The sequence below is a fragment of the Rutilus rutilus genome (assembly GCF_951802725.1).
Source record: "Rutilus rutilus genome assembly, chromosome: 18".
Taxonomy (NCBI): domain Eukaryota; kingdom Metazoa; phylum Chordata; class Actinopteri; order Cypriniformes; family Leuciscidae; genus Rutilus; species Rutilus rutilus.
The window spans coordinates 16,904,608-16,926,340 of NC_140231.1; the positions used below are offsets into that span (position 1 = coordinate 16,904,608).

General features: G+C 38.0%; 1 protein-coding gene across 1 annotated transcript in view; it reads left to right on the top strand.

Annotated features, from left to right (window-relative positions):
* Positions 1 to 16,350, top strand: part of nrxn2a (neurexin 2a) — a 432,089-nt gene extending 415,739 nt beyond the window's left edge. The window contains exons 23-24 of the mRNA XM_084387273.1: positions 11,000 to 11,078; positions 13,396 to 16,350. Of these exons, the coding sequence (XP_084243399.1) occupies positions 11,000 to 11,078; positions 13,396 to 14,189 (873 nt within the window). The 3' untranslated portion in view covers positions 14,190 to 16,350. The remainder of the gene's footprint in view (positions 1 to 10,999; positions 11,079 to 13,395) is intronic.
* The last annotated feature ends 5,383 nt before the right edge of the window (positions 16,351 to 21,733 follow it).

Sequence of the window (21,733 nt, forward strand, 5' to 3'; positions counted from 1 at the left end):
AAATAGTTAAAAAATCATATATTGTGATTTCTGGATTTTTTTTGTTTTGATTATGTCTCTCACAGTGGACATGCACCCTACGATGACAATTTCAGACCCCTCCATTATTTCCAAGTGGGAGAACTTGCAAAATAGCAGGGTGTTCAAATACTTATTTTCCTCACTGTATATGAAAACTGAATTTATTCAAATTCATAAACCATTTTTGCTCTCTTTTTTTTTTTTTTTTTTACTAGAAAACAATATAGCGTATCCAAGACTATCACAAATCATTTTTTCACAATTTCAATAGAACCCCGTCTTATCCAGTTAGATAACTTTGGGCCATCTTTAACAGTGCCCTGATATTTCTGGACAAGCTCACAATTTATGTAAATGTAGGGTTTTATTTGCTTAACATGCTGGTTTCTCTCTTGTCATTAAAGCATAGACTGGCCATTGTTGTTCCTAGCCCAGCAATTCTTCATGCCTATCGACAGCCTAAAAAATTCTATATATTTATCCTCAAGCAGCATCTGTAAAATGCTGGAGCACAAGGCTATTAATTTTGAGAATATTGAGAGTCATATCTGACATGTCTGTGTTGTCTCTGCCCCCCATTCATCACATATTGGTAGCGAGTTAGCAGCGCTTGCCTCCCCCACTGTCAGCCTTTATTCATGTGGTGTTCAACTCCATTGATCAGGAGATGCACGTTGATAAGAATAAAGGCCAAGCTCAATAACAATCAGTGTCAATCATAGCGAAACTGCCAAGATCCATAGCCACTAGAAGCAAACATTAGCGCAACTGAGGACGAACACAGATTCTCTCACGTGCAAGCTGTGAATCACTCTTAATCCGTGCTGTTCTGGGTGTAAATAGTCATACAAAGCAATAGCATGGAAATGGGGATTTGAGTGAGACAGCTTAGTGCTGAGGAAGTCCCAGTGCACCACTCCTCTCCTCATCTCCTCAAGATGAGTAAGACATTTATGTGGAATAGCACGTGTCTAGACTACAAATTTATTCCTTTATGAACTATATTTACATTCACTGTGTAAAAAAGACATTTAAAAGAAAATTTCTCTACATGTGTGTAGTTCAAATAGATTACTCAATATTTGAGTTTTCTTTGTATTTTATGTTTATAAGACCAATAATATGCAGAGTACTTACTTCATCATTAGCTTAGCAATATGCTAATGTCCCTATTGAAATCAATTGATTTGATCCTGCACAGAACACATGCTAATGTCACACACTATTGAAATCAATCAGCATTGGTTTTCAGCGTGAATGCCGCGAAAAACACACAAAACATCTTAAACGGGAAAGAACTTTGCGATTGACTGTACAACTACATTTGACAAGAAATCTGAAGTATATTTTTACAGACTGCCGAAAGCTACAGAACAGAGAAGAAAATGGATCGCTTTAATTGATAGAAACAACTTGACTCCAGGCAGCGAAAGGTGGATTTGCAGTTACCATTGTGAACGTTTACATGTACCACAGTAAGCTGATAACTCACAGATATCAGCTTATTGAAATTTACATGCTGTTTAAGCTGTTTCACTTGCAAACCAGTAACCATGACAACGCAAGTCAACAGCGGCACGTTTACATGGATTTATTAATAAATCAGGCCATGCTCCTGTGTGACGACAAAACACTCATTTGCGTATCTGACTAGAGTATTTCATTTATGTCGGTTGTGATGTTAAATAAAGCTTGCAACATGTCAGCAGGAAACTTACAGCTCATATATGTGACCCTGGACCACTTACGTTGTCCATTTACGTTCGTGCTTTTGCTGCATCCACTCACAAAAATATTTTGTATATATATATATATTTACAGTAGAAAATGTACAAAATATCTTCATGGAACATGATCTCTACTTAATATCCTAATGATTTTTGGCATAAAAGAAAAACGATAATTTTGACCCATATTGGCTATTGCCACAAATATACCCATGCTACTTGTGACTGGTGTTGTGGTCCAGGGTCACATATTGTCCTTTCATGTAGTTGGGCCAGTGACAAATAAGGTTTTCAACTGATAAAAAATTCAAAAAGGTTAAAACTGCACATCAAAGTAGTTATTATCTTTATGGGGGTGTTTTTTACTTATTACTAAAATCTCAATTTTAAACAATGTATTTTAAGCGGTTTAACTGAGAATCATGTGACGACACCAGTCAAAATGTCATACGGGATAACGTTAATGCATTTTCTAAATATTACGATATTAAAACTTTTCAAATCAATAATACTTAATGAATATATAAAGTGATGCAGTAAACAATATTTGGAGCACAGAAAAAAATGTTTTGCACAACAATTTTTTCTCATTATATTGTGATTTCTTTAAACGTGACCCTACTTGTTCAAGTTCTTTACCCACATTTTAACACTGCAATGTGATTTAAAATGCGAAATGTCTGAAAATGTTTTACAGGACTTGGTATCATGTTATTATTGTTTCCTCAACTCCATGAAGTGAAATAATTCATTTCAATGGGAAAAAACAGCGTTATCCCGCCTGACTTAAGTTGTTACTCGGTATGACACCATATAAGTTAACACATGAATTGTCATTTTTACAACACTTAATAATGTTCATAAATAATTAATGTTTATGTTATGCAATGTTTTTCCAAGGAAATTAATTAGGCTCCACTGTAAAGAAATACAGATGTGGTTTTCAGTGTGTAAACTGTTACACACAAACTCAGTGTGGTTTCTTCCCAGATTTGGCAAGTATACAAATACATTTAAACATTTTTTTCATGTTTATGAATATCAGAACAGCACAACTTTTCAACATTAGGTTTAATTTAGTACTGAAAAGTACCGTGAATCATTTTATTGATGATCATAGTCACTCTACATCAATATTCATAAATAATGTAAAGGGTTAAAGTAGGCGACCTTCACTCATTTCACTGAACATCATTTATTTGAACAACAAATTTACAAAAGCATGTAATTGAACAACATATTTATAAAGAAAAATCTTATTAATGGGTTGAAGTACCTTGAATCACTAAATTTCATTAGTTTCATTAAATGAACACTACATTTTTATAGACTTAAAGGGGCTGATTCCCCAATATGACAGGTTGGACAATAATTAAGTGTAATTGTAATTGAATATTAATATGAATTATATAATTTGCTAATATTTAACTAAACAATGTTAATGATATGTTAATATCACAATTTTAATGGAAATTATACAAATTAAAGCTGAAAACTGTATAATAATATATTGTCAAACAGAAAGTAACTGTTATCCTATATGACAAAATTGTTATCCGGTATGACAAAACTCAGTTTAAATCTTTATCAGGCAGTATTTTTGGCTACCTATAGAAATCTGCAACCTTTACCTTCAACTTCCAAATATGTAAATTCATGCTAAATAAACATATTTACATAAAATCCACATTATATATGTTATTTTAGCGTTATCCCATATGACACAGGATTTTACTACATAGTTAAACACATTTTATGAAAGACATACTTACCTTTCACCATTGTTTGGGGGTCCATCAGGGTCTTCCTGATTGTGTAACATGCTATCTCACATCGTGTCAAAATAAAATTCACAATAAAATTGCTCCAGTTTGCTTGTTATCCCGTATGACATTGGCTGACAGCCAGTTTTGGGACAGAATGCTCCAAACCATAACAATTAACTGGATGTCATATTCTTTGTAATATTTAATTATATTGTTGTCAAGACTCATACAATAATGCCTGTGGAGGAGATGTTAGGGTTCATTCGATTTTTTACAGTTTGTTTGGCTTTTTTGTATGTCACTCTAAGGTCCGGACAGTTATCCGGTATGACATTATGTGACTATAATGTCTAATAATTCTTACACTTTGTAATACCCTCAATATATGTTTATATCATTTGATAAACAGAGATCAATTGATTCAATAAATGTGCTTTTTATTAAACATTTCCTTATTTTGACTTCATAAAGGGGTTTGGACATCAAAATTGCACGTCACGTCATTGGGCCAGTTACAGATGCAGCGTTTTTACTGAACCACTTCTACTTTTGCTGCACAAGATGAGAGGACATTTTTATAATTTTCTGGGTCATGAAAGAGTCTGCGTTTGTGATAAATTTCCTTCTTCCTTTCCTGCAAAATGCTCGCTCTGTCTGGATGTGTTTAAATCTGCACTAAGGATGCGTTCCTGTCACATTTCACACATGCGCAGTTCAATAAGCCGACAGAAACCAGGTTAATGCTTTTACAAACCGTGCGAAATCAGAGTAAGAGGCAAAAAACTACCTGTGTCGACCGGTTTATGCTTAAGCCGTTTATGACCTTTATGACACGTTAAAACGTGTTTCCGCGTTTACATGACCACGTGCGTTGTCGGCTTATTAAGCACAATCGGATGTTTTTAAATAAACACTGACAAAAAACTATACAAGTTTTAGAGCTGGATGATATGATTATATATATAACATTAATATGAGTGATCACCCGGATTTAGAACTACCTATATTGTATTTATATAAAGCGTTCAAAGGCAGATTTGTTTTATGTATTTCTCCGGCGTCGAAATCAGGCTCATTTAAATGTCAGGAAACACGATTCCTGGCTGCATTTCAATATCCATGGACCATTGGATCTTTGGTAAGTTGTAAGGAACACTATATCGAGTCCAACCTTTAGTTTAAACTGATAATCGTTTGTTTTCGCAGTTTCCTCTATTAAATCCAGTCACCCTGCAGCTCTTCTGCCACTCAGTCTGACTGAGGGGGTTGTGTTCCGGCGGGAAAGTGACATCAATACATTCCTTTTATACTAATGTTATACTTCTCTCATACTCCAAGTCCGAAATCTCCACTTCAGTAGCACCTATATACACCAAACTTTCCAGACTTGTACCTAGTTATATTATGAAGACATTTACAGAGGGATTTGTAAATATATTATTCCTAGCCTGAATTATATAACATTTTATTCCAAAAAACATGGCAAAAATCATTTTTTTAAGGCTATTGACAGTATTTTCTGATTTACAGGATAACAAAAGTAGATATCCATAAATCCCTCTGTAATTTTTTTCCCACCTAATATGTGAACACAATGAAAAAATAATTTTTAACCTGGCTTTATCCAATAGCCTACTCAGATTTCGTTTTTTTAAATATATGCAAATTAGCGCATATTTAATTAGATATTGCCTATTTTGCATATTTAAACATTAAATTACAGAAACCTTGTAATAATTTTTTTTCTCATCTTAATGTAGGTAATCAACTGGGAAAGTTTCATGGTGATATCTGCTAGCTAAAAAATGTACCCTATTCACCTGTAGTGTCTCGCCTTAAAGACAGCATATAGCTGCGTGAAGGAGAAAGATTCAGATGCAATAGGGTATATGTCGAACGTCACATGACCAAACCGGAACACTGGTCTCATCGCATCCGCCTGTCAGAGAAAGTGTTAACAGTAGTATGAACTGACACCGATATCTATGGACTTTTAAGGTAATCGGCTAACCTACCTAGTTCACTTCGTTATTGCCATTTATTGTATTTAAATATATAAATGTTTGTGTGAAGAAGAAAAAACTTTTAGATATCAATCTGCATATGCGAGGGACTTTGGTTATGCTTATATTTGCTCGCCCCTTTATCATCTTGAGTAAAACAGCTAATTTTTTCACGAAGCACATACAAAAGACCTGATCCGGAAGCGATGCGATCTGTTTTACAGAATACGGAAGTTAAGTAGCACATAACCCCTATTGACACTCAGGGCTGCGTTACACTCCAAAATTGTCATGCCCTTCACTCGCTAACTTCCCTCCATCTCATTCACTCGGATGTACGTCATTGCTTACGTTGCATGAGTGCCCACTACTGGCGGAACCTTTGCAATAGGCTGAATCATAGAATCCACTATGGGGTTGATTTAATATGACATTTTTTCCCATACGAAATTGTTTAATGCAGCATTCTATATGTACAGTGAGGAAAATAAGTATTTGAACACCCTGCTATTTTGCAAGTTCTCCCACTTGGAAATCATGGAGGGGTCTGAAATTGTCATCGTAGGTGCATGTCCACTGTGAGACACATAATCTAAAAAAAAAATCCAGAAATCACAATATATGATTTTTTAACTATTTATTTGTATGATACACCTGCAAATAAGTATTTGAACACCTGTCTATCAGCTAGAATTCTGACCCTCAAAGACCTGTTAGTCTGCCTTTAAAATGTCCACCTCCACTCCATTTATTATCCTAAATTAGATGCACCTGTTTGAGGTCGTTAGCTGCATAAAGACACCTGTCCACCCCATACAATCAGTAAGAATCCAACTACTAACATGGCCAAGACCAAAGAGCTGTCCAAAGACACTAGAGACAAAATTGTACACCTCCACAAGGCTGGAAAGGGCTACGGGGAAATTGCCAAGCAGCTTGGTGAAAAAAAGGTCCACTGTTGGAGCAATCATTAGAAAATGGAAGAAGCTAAACATGACTGTCAATCTCCCTCGGACTGGGGCTCCATGCAAGATCTCACCTCGTGGGGTCTCAATGATCCTAAGAAAGGTGAGAAATCAGCCCAGAACTACACGGGAGGAGCTGGTCAATGACCTGAAAAGAGCTGGGACCACCGTTTCCAAGGTTACTGTTGGTAATACACTAAGACGTCATGGTTTGAAATCATGCATGGCACGGAAGGTTCCCCTGCTTAAACCAGCACATGTCAAGGCCCGTCTTAAGTTCGCCAATGACCATTTGGATGATCCAGAGGAGTCATGGGAGAAAGTCATGTGGTCAGATGAGACCAAAATAGAACTTTTTGGTCATAATTCCACTAAACGTGTTTGGAGGAAGAAGAATGATGAGTACCATCCCAAGAACACCATCCCTACTGTGAAGCATGGGGGTGGTAGCATCATGCTTTGGGGGTGTTTTTCTGCACATGGGACAGGGCGATTGCACTGTATTAAGGAGAGGATGACCGGGGCCATGTATTGCGAGATTTTGGGGAACAACCTCCTTCCCTCAGTTAGAGCATTGAAGATGGGTCGAGGCTGGGTCTTCCAACATGACAATGACCCGAAGCACACAGCCAGGATAACCAAGGAGTGGCTCTGTAAGAAGCATATCAAGGTTCTGGCGTGGCCTAGCCAGTCTCCAGACCTAAACCCAATAGAGAATCTTTGGAGGGAGCTCAAACTCTGTGTTTCTCAGCGACAGCCCAGAAACCTGACTGATCTAGAGAAGATCTGTGTGGAGGAGTGGGCCAAAATCCCTCCTGCAGTGTGTGCAAACCTGGTGAAAAACTACAGGAAACGTTTGATCTCTGTAATTGCAAACAAAGGCTACTGTACCAAATATTAACATTGATTTTCTCAGGTGTTCAAATACTTATTTGCAGCTGTATCATACAAATAAATAGTTAAAAAATCATACATTGTGATTTCTGGATTTTTTTTTTAGATTATGTCTCTCACAGTGGACATGCACCTACGATGACAATTTCAGACCCCTCCATGATTTCTAAGTGGGAGAACTTGCAAAATAGCAGGGTGTTCAAATACTTATTTTCCTCACTGTATATATGTGTTTTAGTTGTTTAAAAATACAAAAATAATTCATATATCATAGAGTTGTTTGTGGAGAGGTAAATTAAACGCAATATGCGTTGACGTCACAATCATGTTGCATTGTGGTATATGGAGCTGCCTGAAGTGTACATATGAAGTAGGTTCTGTCCAACTTCTCTCGTCCACTTCACGAAGTGGAACGCACTTCAAAATGGCGGCAGGGATTCCGCCGAGGGGAAGTGCTTAGGGAAGTTCGCAACTGCGTGTCTAAAAGTGGACTGGAACGCAGCCCAGTACTTGCTGTATAGCGGCTTGGCCTGCCCACCGCCAGAGCGCTCGGACATCATTGGCTACTGCAAGTGCATAGCGTGATTCTATCAGTCTTCAAGAATTTGGGATAAAGGAGTTTTCTATTACGCAATGTTGAGAGACCAACTCGAAAGGGAACAAGACCAAACCACTTTCCCTTTTGATGGGGGGATTCCGCTAACATGGGAGGACACGCGCTGCAAGGCAAATAAAGAACATTTCTCATTTTTACGGATGGAAAATTGAGTCTTGCGATATGTTATTCCTAATGATAGCATGTTATTATAACTATGCAATTTTGTCATGATGATATTATGGATTATCAATATATCTTTGCGGCCCCTCCTCCCTGAGGGCACCTTTTACATAGTTCCACTATTACCCCCTGACCGAAGCCCCTGTGTGTAGCATGTCGATTTTCTGCTTATGTAAGAAAGGTCCAATGACATTTAGGATGCTCTATAAGGCAGCGAGGCAGCTCAAATCAGACCTTGAATGTCTAAATATTTGAAGGGCAAACTCAAATCAAGTGTTCTGAAAATCAGTCAGAGCTGCAGGGTCAGACATATGTAATTATTTCGGCCTCATTTTCAGAGGCTTGTGCTGTTTTGTATCAAAGCGTCCATGCATCCAGCAACTCAGATCTTTTGATCTAAGATTGCTTTTCCAGGACCTCAAATTTGTGCTTCATTTGAAGTGAACCTTTATGACTCCACGTAAATCACAGCTCAAGTCAGAACTCTTGCAGCGTTTGGGAAATTGTGCCAATAGAGTATGTTAAGTAAGCCCTTGATCAAGCTGACATAACACTGTTTCCCTTTTCAGGATTTGGATATTGAAAGTGCCCTCAACTTTCTTTTTGTCATATCAAAAAATTAGTCATGGCGTATTTGTAAGGAATGTATGCACGTATCAAGAAACAACCTGCAATTCCAGTGTTCTTAATAAACTTGTCTTACTAAACACACAGGCATTGTGCAAAAGTGCAGATAAGAAGCGCGCTAATTATCCTTTAATAAACGCAGTCAGGCAAAACTAATGCTGCAATGCGTCTTTTAATTAGAGGTTGGAAATGTCAGAGTCTTTAATATTTGTAAATCAGACTCAAAAACCAAGCAAATTCATCTTAGCTTTTCTTTTGTCTCAGTAAATGCTTTAATCGTTCAAAGGTAGGCTTTTTGTTTAAAATAACCCTGATGGGTGCTGTCTGTACATTTACATCTTTGTCGTCTTAAGGTTTGTTTCTTTTCGTTTCAGCAGAATTCAGCTACATCAGTATTTGATGGATGTCGAGGACATGAAATGGTTTTGTTTATTTGGTGTAAATAAAGCATAATAACATTGCTGATATGACGGAAAGCCTTTGAAACAGAATGTTTTCCTCAATAAGCTTACTTTCGAAAGTAATTTAACTCTGGCCAATTCAGAATGTTTGTAGCTGACAATAGTGAACAGTCAGAGGACAAGAAAAGCTCTAACAAAATGGGGACTAGATCAATACGACACTATTTCAGCCAGACCAATTAAGACTGTCTGCAGGCCAATTCAGTTACGTCAATCATGGTCAAAATTATCAGTATTTAAATGCAGATGTGGAGCATATTTGCATACATTAAGTCAGAATCTTATCGGGCCTCGAATGAAGAGGTTGAAACGTATTATCTCAGTAATCACATCATGGAAACCATGCATTGCCTATTTAATGGTTTACCATGAAGGTTTTCACTATATGCATATGTAAAAGCTTTAGCTCTGTCTTTTGTTTGTGTGTGTATTAAAATAGAGAGCACAAATGCAAAACCTGGTGTCACCATCAATGAATACCTCCATATACCTCATCTAGCGATCGCAAGGGGAGTCTCATTCTGTCGATGCCTCCCAGCCTCGCAAACAGATAAATATGCCCATACGAGTGAACAGCGAAATTGTTCTGACCTCTCGATGAGAAAGGACAAACTGATGGGTCCAAATCAGTCATGGCCCAGATCCAATTACATGTTTTATGAATGTGAGGTATGAGTCGGGAATGTTAATTCAAACTCAGGTCAAATCAAGGGGCAGCAAAGCCATTTGGTCTAGCATCACAGCATCGCATAAATTCCTCCACAACCAATGGCTGTTTCTTAGACGCTTTTAGTACAATCAAAACCGTGAACATGCATCACAGAAGATTTTCTGGAAGTCATGAGTATTTTTATTACAGTGTTTTAAAATGTTATTTCCACCACACAATTTAAGATGTGATGAAAATGACATTTTAAACATTTCTGAATTAAAATATTCTCTGATTTTAACCAATCAAAAATTGATTGAAATTCAGGAACCTCTCTAAATTGGACCATATTTAGCGTTACGACATAACAACCTGATAGAAAAGCTTTTGCTTTCTGTTTTGTTTTTGTTTTTTGCACCTGATAAATTGCATTTTAAGTAATTAACTTGGCAATTAACTTTAAGTAATTAAGACAACACTCACAGGAAGAATATGTGAATAAAAATGTGTTCATGTCTGGTATGCTTTTGTTTAATGAATTCATCAAACGCACCATTGCATGCAGATAAAGGCTGCATTCTTGAAAAACTAGTATAAGTATTAAGTAATGATTGTGTTTAGGCAGGGGCATTTGTAGCATATCTGTATGCCATTGTTAGCACCTTGCTTGCTTAGTTATAATTTTTTGGGGGGTTGGGGTGGGGGGTAGTGGTTTTGGAGGGTGAGCACCCACTGGCAGAATCATAAATCAGTGCCTATGAATCTTCACTATAAATATTGAAATGCTTTGTTTATTCTTTGTTTTTGTTGAAATAGTCATAGTTTTACATTTTTAATAATTCATATGTTTATAGTGAATTTTCATAGTTTATGAAAGTCTGGGTCTAGGGCAAAACTATATTTGAAAAGTTGGTAAAAAAAAAAAATGTATTGTGTAAAAAACAAACCTGAAAGTTGTTAGCTTTAATAAACATCAACCCCTGAGACATAAATGTCCATATATGACGAAAGCTTACTGTCACAACTTTCAAGGTTGTGGAGAAATCCGATTAAATGGAATCTGCCTCCAGACTTGGAAAAAGAACCTGTATTCTGTCCTCTCTTTCAGAACTCAGATGACCTGCTGGTGGCGTCAGCCGAGTGTCCCAGTGATGATGAGGATCTGGAGGAGTGTGAGCCTGGCACTGGTGAGTACACATACGTACAGCAGCACTGAAACCACACAGACCTACACAAGCTTCAGATGCTCAAACTACTGTCTTAAATAGAAGACTTTTTTAATGACATTATCCAATATTCCAACTGGATGTAGTGCAGTTCCATAGATAATTCCTCAGTCTAATTCCAGCTTGAGCTTCAACTAGGTTTTTTTTTTTTTTTTAAGACCTCATAAAATTTCTGTTGAGTTCATATGTAAAATTTAACTATCCCATAAAATGACATATGATGTTTCGCAAATATTCAGGAAATAACATTCATCAGTTGGATCTGAAATGTAATTTGGTAACACTTTATTTTAAGGTGACGTAGTTACATGTTACTACATGTACTTACTATAGTAATAACAGTAAATTATGCATAATTACAAGTAACTAACCTTAACCGTAACTCTATAGCAAGTACATGTAGTTAATTAATATTACTCAGTACTTATTTGAGTAAGTGCAATGTAACTACGTCACCTTAAAACAAGGTGTAACCAATCATTTTTACATTATCATTTGTTTCAGAATTACTGAATTCTGTTTCCCATAATGCTTATCTGCTAGCACTATTCCCCCATATTAACCTTACAGACACTATGAAAAAAAAATAGCTCAGCTGGTCATTTAGGTTGCTTGCTACGTTTAGGCTAAGGGTTATATTTCTTGAAGGGTGGCCTTCTCCTACTATCTGGGCTATTCATAACGCTAAGTGGTCATTCCACTCCATCGTTCCACTTTGGTCATTATATACTGTATCAGTAAATTATGTGTGACATCAAACTGTGTTGCACATGTAGTACATGGAATTAATACTCTGTGCTCAGCCATTGCTCCTGTGATTGTGCAGTGTTGCAATCATTCAGTGTCATTGAGTGGTTGAGTTCTTTATGATGGCCCATCTGGAGAATCAGCTGTTGCTGTTTGACATTTGTCCAAGCCTTTGGTTTCAGATTATTTTAGTTGAACAAAATGTTGGAAAATTAAATGTTTTAACCCAGACATTTCTTATTAAATAATTGGTACAACAGTCCTATTTTTTGGCTAGGTCTCAAAATCTAGTCAGCTGCCTGCCTAACTTGTTTGGGCATAATTTGAGTGCTCCTGACACAAATAAAATAAAAAATTCTCTCTTTCGGGTCAGTAAGATTTTTTTTATGTTTTTGAAAGAAGTCTCTTATAAGGCTGCATTTATTTGATCATAAATAGAGTAAAAAAATTGAATTTTATTACCATTTAAATAACTTAAAATTAAATATATTTTAAAATGTGTCACATGATCCTTTAGAAATCATTCTAATATGCTGATTTGGTGCTTAAGAAACATTTAATGTGGAAACCGGTGCTGCTGAATATTTTTGTCGAAATATATATGGAATCGTTTTCTTTGATGAATAGAAAGTTCAAATGAACAGCATTTATATGAAATATAAATCTTTTTTCTTTAACATTTTAGTCTTTACTGTCACTTTTCATCAATTGAATGCATACTTGCTGAAAAAATGTCTTTAAAAAAATACTAACCCCAAACTTTTGACCAGTAGTGTATAAAATGAAAATGCAGTGTTTTGGTTAGCTCAGCCACATGCTAAATCAGAATGAGACGAGTCTCGTGCACGTCAGTTGAGTCACTGTTTCAGTGCCGTTTTTATGAAGTTCTGCCTTTAAAGAGCATCTCATATCAGTCAAATCAACTTATGATCTTCCATTTTGTTTGTAATAAGATTTATAAGATGATTCCCTATATAGGCATTACCGCTTACTAAGTTTTGAGACACAGCATTTAAATGATTTATCACAGAATGCACATATGCAGAGGATTTTATCATTGCAAAGGGACTTCTGTATTTATACAAGTTAGATGAAGGGCTAGAGCACAGATGAGTGTGTCAAAGAGTATAAAGGGGAGAAAAGTTGTGTTTTTAAAGGGACCATCTTACACACCTTTGTTTTTTGTAATTTGCTTTTTTTCCATGCAAAAATCATGCGGCCTATTTGTTGATGTAAGTGACCCAAACTCCATGGTTTGCTATATTGTTTAACCAAAGAAGAGCCAAGAGCTATTCAAGATATGAGTTGGTTCTTTTTTTAGATGTTATTTGAGTAATCTAGACATATTTGTGTTAGCCATATGAATAGGTTTAAAAAATATGTTAGCTTTTTTTCATGTGAATAGTGTGTAGAATCTTTGTCCTAGAATAAATTGCACATAACAAATAGATTTAGCGTGTGTGTACATGTAGCTATTGTCGGGTCCTCGCTAATTCTTCTTCCTCTCACCCTTTTTCCTCTCTCATCCTAGGAGGTGAACTTGTGTTGCCCATAATTACCGTGGACACCCAAGACCCCCTTCCCATGGCCACCCGTTACCCTGCCATCCCCGCCCCTCCCACTTCCCTGGCCCCTCTCCAAACCACCAAAGAGTCCCTCATTCTGTCCGACCCCCGTCCGCCGTGCCCTCCGGACCAGGAGGACTGCGGCGACCCCATGGAGGTGTCGGCCTTCGGCTCCGGAGAAATGACGGAGTCCGATGACGAGGACTTTTACAAAAACTCCCCCATGGTCACGGACAGGACAGTCCTGCCGCCGCCCCCCGCCGTGGGCAAGGGCGGAGGCCAGGGCCCAGGTGACCACCGTCCAGCCCCCGCCCCCACCACCCACCCCAACCAGCTCCACATCCCCGCGGGCAAAATGAACACCCGCGACCAGGTGCTCCTGCCACCTGCCCCGTCCTCCCGTCACACTCCAGGTCTAACCTACCCGCCTGATTTCCCCCATGTGCCCACAGCTCACCCCACCGACCTGATGGAGAAGGCCCGCCCGGGCGCCGTGGAAGTGATCAGGGAGTCCAGCAGCACCACAGGCATGGTGGTCGGCATCGTGGCAGCTGCCGCCCTCTGCATCCTCATCCTCCTTTACGCCATGTACAAGTACCGCAACCGAGACGAAGGCTCTTATCAGGTGGACCAGAGCCGCAACTCGGGCTCCGAAAGCAACGGCGCCGTGGTGAAGGAGAAGACGCCGAGCACGACTGCCGCCATCGCCAAAACGACCACCAAGGGCAAGAAGAACAAAGACAAGGAGTATTACGTCTGAGTGAACGAGCGCGCAAGAGAGACTGAGGAGGAGGTTCAAGACAGGAAGTGTGCTGAGGATTTTAAAACTTTAAATCACCTCCTCTGCATCCTCAAGCATTTAAGCCACACAATCTTCTGTTTACTTCTCCAAAAAGTTTTTCTGCCACCGAAAGATATGGACGTAGGGAATGAGGAGAAAGGCCCTAGTGGATAGATCCTCCTTTCGTTGCTGTCTTTGCGAAGCCATTGTTGTATGTAATTTTATCTCTATCATGTCTAAAGAAATTCTTCCATTACATTCCAGATGATGTAATGCCCTCTTTGCGATTAAAAATGTATGTTTTGCGTGGTCTGGGCCTCCACAGGAGAGTAACAAAACACCATGGACAGGGAGAGAGAAGCCGCCGGTTTAACTGATGTCTCCACACACAAGCTTTTGGTGCTATTCCTGAACGTTTATTTAATGATAGAGCTATGAAATTGAGATCTTCTACAAGACGCTCGCTGGCCCTCGTTGTAATAATTTATGAAGAACAGAAGCCGATTGTGTTAGTTATTTGCATGAGACAAGCAGATGCTCCCATCAGTTCTTGTGGAGATGTTAAACCTGACACCTTTTTTGGAGGGTGAAAAAGAAAAAAAACGTGTTCAGTTGAAAAGGCAGCGGATAAAATCGCATCTTCTGTTTTGTTCTCTGATAGAGCCGAAATACCAGAAGAGTTTGAATTCATTTCCACTCGGATATCTTTTGTCAGGTGTAGAAATTAGGATTTATCTGTCCCTGTCATGAAACACATTAATCTAATTCTTTTTTTGTTGTTTATCCGCCATGGTTTCATAAACACATTCTCACTTAGAATCGCAGATCAGACGGCGAAGCCTGCTTTGACAGCGACACCTCCACCAGCGAGTGTAGAAAAGCTCAGAAGGTTGTTAGAACTTTAAAAGCCCACAAAAGGCATATCTCTCTCTCACTCTCTCTCTCTCTCTCTCTCTCTCCATGGTGTTGAAACATTGTGATCTGTTAGGCTACTAATTGTGTTCCATGCATGATGTATTCACATTCAGCTTTCCATGAGAGTATTTTGATATGAAATACATGAAGTTGATAACTCTCATCTCACCCGGAGGGATTCATAACACCGTGGGCGAACACGACGCAGACAAAAGAGACCTCAGAAAGCGGGACTGTCCTGAACTGAACATCAGCTTGGACAAAAGATGTATCTATGTAAATACAGGACATTGCTGAAAACACTTCAGGAGACAGGTTTGTGTGTATCGTGCACACAATACGTATGCGTATGTGCGCCTGTGTGTGTGTGTGTGTGTGAGTGTTTGTCGTCGTTCGTCCTCCGGCATGAGAAAGATATACGCAAGACTACGAGAATTCTTTCTCTTGCCTCCTATATTCTCTATGGTGTGAAACTACAGCCCAATACCCATCCGAATGAGACTACAGACACTGAAACAAATAGGATAAGGAGAACAGAGGCGAAATCATATTTTGAGAACTGTGGCATCTCTTCTAAGGAGGGGAAAAAAGGAACTTGTTCTCATCAGAATGCCAGCTCACCTCCTCCCAAACCTTGAAGGAGAGCGTAAAAGAGTGAACTGACAAGACTTTTATGGATAAAGCAGCACAACCCTGTGTCCAGACTTTTGTATCTAAGGACACCTCCTGGAAAGGAGAAAAAAAAAAGAAAAAAAACACAGTATACTGTCTAGATATTTCTCACATTTGAAAATATGGTTTTACTGAATTGACATTCCTTGTTATTACAAAGAGGTTTTTGTTTAGTCCTTTCTCTGCAAATGAAAAAAAAAAAAATAACGGTAATAAGAAAAGATATTACTTCAACTATGAAGTGATTTTCAAATGTAAAATTCTGGGGGGAAAAATGTTTTGGGATTTTATTGAATTTGGTAAAATATGAAGCATTACAACTAGCCATACCTCCATTACTACATACTACTTTTTTTTTTGTTACGTCATCGACAGGGCAATTTATTTTGTTTGTGTTTTTGTTTTGTTTGTTCTTTTAAGATATAATTGTCATTTACCTATGCTGGTCAAAGTATATTCCCGTTCTTAATGTAATTGTAAAGTGTTACTGTGAGATGAAATCTAAATATGTGTACATTGACAGAGGGAAAAATACACTTGGTTCTATACTTCGTACTGATTTGTTTAGTGTGGTCTCTTATTTATAAAAATGTTTGTCTTAAAGAGTTATACATATTAAGCAGCAATTTCTGAAGGATCATTTGACACTGAAGACTGGAGTAATGGTGCTGAAAATTCAGCTTTGCCATCACAGGAATACATTACATTCTTAAATGTATTAAAACAGAAAACAGTTATTTCACATTTGAAAGAACATTTAACAATATTACTGGTTTTACTGCATTTTGATCAAAAAAATGCAGTCTTGTTGATCATAAGAGACTTTTCACACAAAAAAATCTCACCGACCAAGCTTTTGAATGGTAGTGTAGGTCACCCAAAAATTCTGTTAGTATTCTTCTAAATGTATGACTTTTTTTCTATTGTGTAAAAGGCATGCATAAGGAACAAAATATTACATTTTATGTTGCACAGTAGAAAATGTCATTCGGGGTTTGGAACAACATAAAGGTGATTAAATGATGAAATCTTCACTTAATTTGTTGTTCTCTAAAGTTTTAGATTTATAACTGAATATAAATGGTGTCATCTTAGACTACTGGTATTTGGAGAACCATTATTTCCCAGTGTCTTTCCTGCCTAAAAATCAAGGTTTTCCATTGTAAGAACTCTCATGCTGTGAAGTCAAGCCCTTGTCTTACATGGCAATTTCATCATCCGGTCTTATATATTGATGAGTTCCTACCCCAGAAACTCCACATACTGCTAATACAAAGATGTCTTCATATTCCTCTGCTGTCACACTGCTCAGATCGAGGTAGACAGGCCTCTAAACAACATTCTTCTTTAATGGTCTTGTATCTGAAAGGAGAGCGGCCCCCACATTCTCTTTACCCTCTCTCTGCACCCACTCTATATTATGTTCTGCAGGTACTTGTTCAGCTAACTATACACGCTGCAGTACAGTTTGAGCTATTTAAAGACTGGAGCTAAAAGTGTGTTTATGGAGAGCAGTTTCCTGGAATGAGAGGAAACTTGATTTTGGAAAAGATTCAGACTGATAAAGCTATATCTTGAGCCGAGCCTTTCAAATGATGAAAGCTGGCAATGAATGACACACTTCTGTTTTGATCATTATTCTGGGTCTATTGGAGTAAATTGTGTCTGGTCAATATGCACAGAATACACTTAAGTACAGCATTTAGTTAAATGAGTGTTTTCATTCAGTCAGTGGCTGTGTTTTCAATTATATTCTGGCGGATGTAAAAATAAACCTTTAAAATACATGCAAATAACAAGGATAAATTCAAAAGGAATACGGATGGATGGATGGATAGATAGATAAGCAAGAGCTTGTTAGAGATTGTAACATTCAGGTTTATGGTCTCCACAGATAAGACCCAACTAACATCAAGACAGCCTTAAGGCTTGTATGAATCAATAAATAGTGGGGAAGAATTAGTGATTTTCAAATAGAAGACACAAGCTTTGAAACTGAAAGCAAGGCAAGGTTTATCACTTATTGCCGCAGTTAGTTTTAAACATCTTCAAAAACCCACATTAAGAAAGCCGAAGAACAAAAGACCTGTCAGGACCTTCTGATGTCAATTCTACTCCACATCTTTCTGAACTCTGAGCCCTGGATTTGTGATTTGATGAATAATTTAGTAGCCGACTTGAAAGTAGATGAAACTACAATTTTCATTTCTGGAAGTGCACCTGTCCTGCCAGAGGAAATGCATTAAAACCTCTTCCCAAATGTCACTGAAATGAAAGTGATAGGTAAGCAAGATTTGAAACTTTCCTTTGCTGTATTTTCTAAGAAGGCTGTCGTTTTATGCTCTTTCACTCAAAAAATTGTTGTCTGGAAAGACAGAGGGGCGAAGATTTAACAGACAGTGAGCAGTAATGGGCAGTTGTGATGTCACTGGATTGAGACTGAAGCAAAAACCTGCAGAAGCGTGAGACTGCCATCTGCTGTCTACATCCACTCATTCATCAATCTATCTGGGTTGCACCATTACATGTTGTTGGAGCAGTTGTGGCCTAATGGTTTGGTAGTCCTAATTGCAGGAAATGACTGAGGTGTCCTTAAGCAAGGCATCTAACCCTCTGCTCCGGGTGTGTGTGTGTCCACGGTTTGCATTGTGTGTGTGTGTGTGTGTTCACTACTCACTGCTCCTAATGTGTCTGCACTATCTAGTATCGATTAACTGCAGAGGACGTCACTTCACTTTTACATTTGCTGTAATTTTTTACCTTTTAAAGAAAGTGGCTTGAATTTTATCCAAGTAACTTTTTTAATCAATCAATAAAACAACATTTACTCTGACATATTTAAAAAACAAAATAGGGATGTACAAAGGTATCTCCTCGTTTGGAATATTTTTGTTAATCAGAATATAAAAGAATCAAGCATAATCAATGTGAATATAGCCAAAGTTATTCTATTATTATATATTATTTCTCTATTCTACTAACACATACAGTATTTATGTAGGCCTGTAAGTGTTCACTATGGTGAACTGCCATCACAGATAAAAATATGTTAAACTGATCCTCTCGTTTTGACAATAGAGAAAAATTGGGGGGTCTTCTGTCTACTTCTTAAAACAACAAATGATAAAAAATAAAATTTAAAAAAATAAAATAAAATTTAAAAAAAGAGATCATAAATAATAGTTGTTTGTACCTCTGATAATAAACTATATTTTGGCATCGGAACTCGCAATTTTGAGAGTGATAGTTCGTCAGGCGGCAGAAGCCACGACACTTGAACAGTGAGCTTCCTCATTAGCATTAGCTTTCTGCCTTTGTATGATGAAAAGTCATCAAAATGTCAGATGAGCAGAAATGGCATTGATCTATTTTGACAGTCCAAAGTTAAATGCAGGGTGAAATATGCTAAAGTTTGATGCTTTTTGGTAGATTTGTGATAGATAAAAGCTTTATACTCTCAGCCTTTTATTATTATGCTAATATTTTGTGATAATGATAGACTTTTGAATGCAGTTAGGCACTGCTTTTCACTGGAACCGGGTTTTTTTTTTTTTTTTTTTTTTTTGGTCAAGTGGAACAGATCATCGAAGTTCATTGCAAATGTTTGTTGCAATTTAAAAAGTAATTCGATAAAAGGGGTGGTTGATTATGATTTCACTTTTCTAACTTTAGTTAGTGTGTAATGTTGCTGTTTGAGCATAAATGACATCTGCAAAGTTACAACGCTCAAAGTTCAAAGCAAAGGGAGATATTTTCTTTTAAAGAAATAGCTTTTTAAGGACTACAACAAACGGCTGGTAGGGAGGGACCGCACGACGGGTTAGTGACAACATTAACCCTAAAATTTACATAAACCCTGCCCAGAGGAATGCGATTTATAGATCATCATGACAGAATATGCCAATCAATGACTAGAAGATAACTACACATAAGTTACATAAATGCATCAACTAACCATTCAGAAATGTCCTGTTGCATTCTACATGTTGTCACTTCTTCTTGAGTCTCTCCATCTTTGTCTGACTCTGGTTTGAACATAAAAGGCTAAAAGTTTTTGAAAAACTCCGCCCCCTGTGCTGGGTGCAGCAGCTCATTTGCATTTAAAGGGATACTTCACCGATTAGCATTCAGCTTTGTATCAGTAGAAACCCGGTAGTATTTTCGAATGGCCGTGCTTCCCTCCTTCATGTCCCCCTGAGACGAGAGATTTCTGGATTGTGTGTCTGGAAAAAAACTAAAAAATCGTCATTTTGCTTTTTTGGCCAGAGACTAGCGTCTACAGCCAGTAGTGGGAGCTAGTTCCGCATGTTTTCAACCCGCCCATTAGGGGTGAGAATGGATCTCACAATAAAACGGTGTCTTTTCAGTTTCGAGTAAACTTGTAGCCTAGTTGTATAATTTCTTCCGATACTGCCCTCTGTAACCGGTAGGCGTGGCTTGGGAGTGGCCTCGTAGGGCAGCGAAGCAAGTGCTTTGTACTTTCTTACAGATTTTACTGTAGGTAATGAAAATGATAATAAAATACGCTGTTCTTTAGTGAACTGGACTTTTATGATGCTGCCACCATCTGTGACCAGCGGGACAACCTGGGCACCCTGACCCAGAAAAGGAGAGAATCACTGGAGGTACATGTATATGATAAAACTCTTCCCCAATTGTCTATTTCTTGAATTGAGAATGGGGTAAAAACCAATGTAGATTCTACTTCCAGAAACATTAAGACTCTTTTGCATGTTTAGGCAATAAAGAGTTAGCCTGGAAATCCAGACCTAAATCTAAAAGATTAATGGTCTGGCGTCGACTAATGAAAATCGGCCAGCTCGAGGGGCGGCACCAAGCATGCATTTGAAAATCTCACTGCACGCAATTGGATAACACAATCACAACAATAAACCCCATACGCTTAGCTACCAGCAGAGCTAACTGGTAGATTATACTCTTACCGTATCCGGTCGGCAAAACAGCAAAAACGTCCTTCTTGCAAAGGAACGATTCGAGCGGCGTCTTCTGTTCCTGTTTTAGATAAAAAAGCCAAGTCTAACTCGTTCATTGTAGCGACCAAAGCCGTTTCAAACAACTGGTGTTCATCCATAGCCATCTTGCAATGTTTACTAATGACTTCGACGTCACAGCGCTGTCATCATCTGTTTAGCTCGCCTCTGGCTCGCCTATATCAGATAACCCGATGTGATTGGTGCAGCTCAGATCGAGGGGCATATTTAATGAGCATCATTACTCGACACCATAGTAACTTGCTGAGCAAATTCAACTTGTGCTCTCACGAGAACTCTGGATTACCAGGGTACAAAAACGGTGCATTTTTGCTCACTCTCAAAAAGGGACAATTTTAACATGCTATATAAAAATATATGTGGGGTATTTTGAGCTAAAACTTTACATACACCCCCTGGGGTCATCAAAGACTTATTTTACATCTTGTGAAAAGGGCATTATACCACCCTTTTAAGTCTTTGTCCCTGCTGGAACACCATTTTATATCAGCTTGGTGGGTCACAGCGGATTTTGGAACCTGGTTTGTTACTGGTACTAGGTGATCTACCAGCCTTTATCAGCCTGACTAAGGTCTACCAAGTCAGTCTTAACCCCACCAGATGTTAGTCTATCTAATCCATCATCTAGATCAGCTTGGACCAGCTAATGGCAATAAATCACCAGCACGGTCCCACAAAAAAACATGTAAAACTAACTTAGAGTATATTGACCAGTGGTTTTTATTGAAGAACCTAGTTCTTGAAGCTTCTGGAATCACAAAATAAACTGTAGTCATACCAGTCCCTGTGAATAATACGTGGATATTGCAATATTATATATTTTGTTACTGTGGGGGGGACTTGAATCAAAGAGATTGTAGACTACTACAAGTACAACATGATGTAATCATGGAATATCCAAACTGTATGACATGATTTATGATT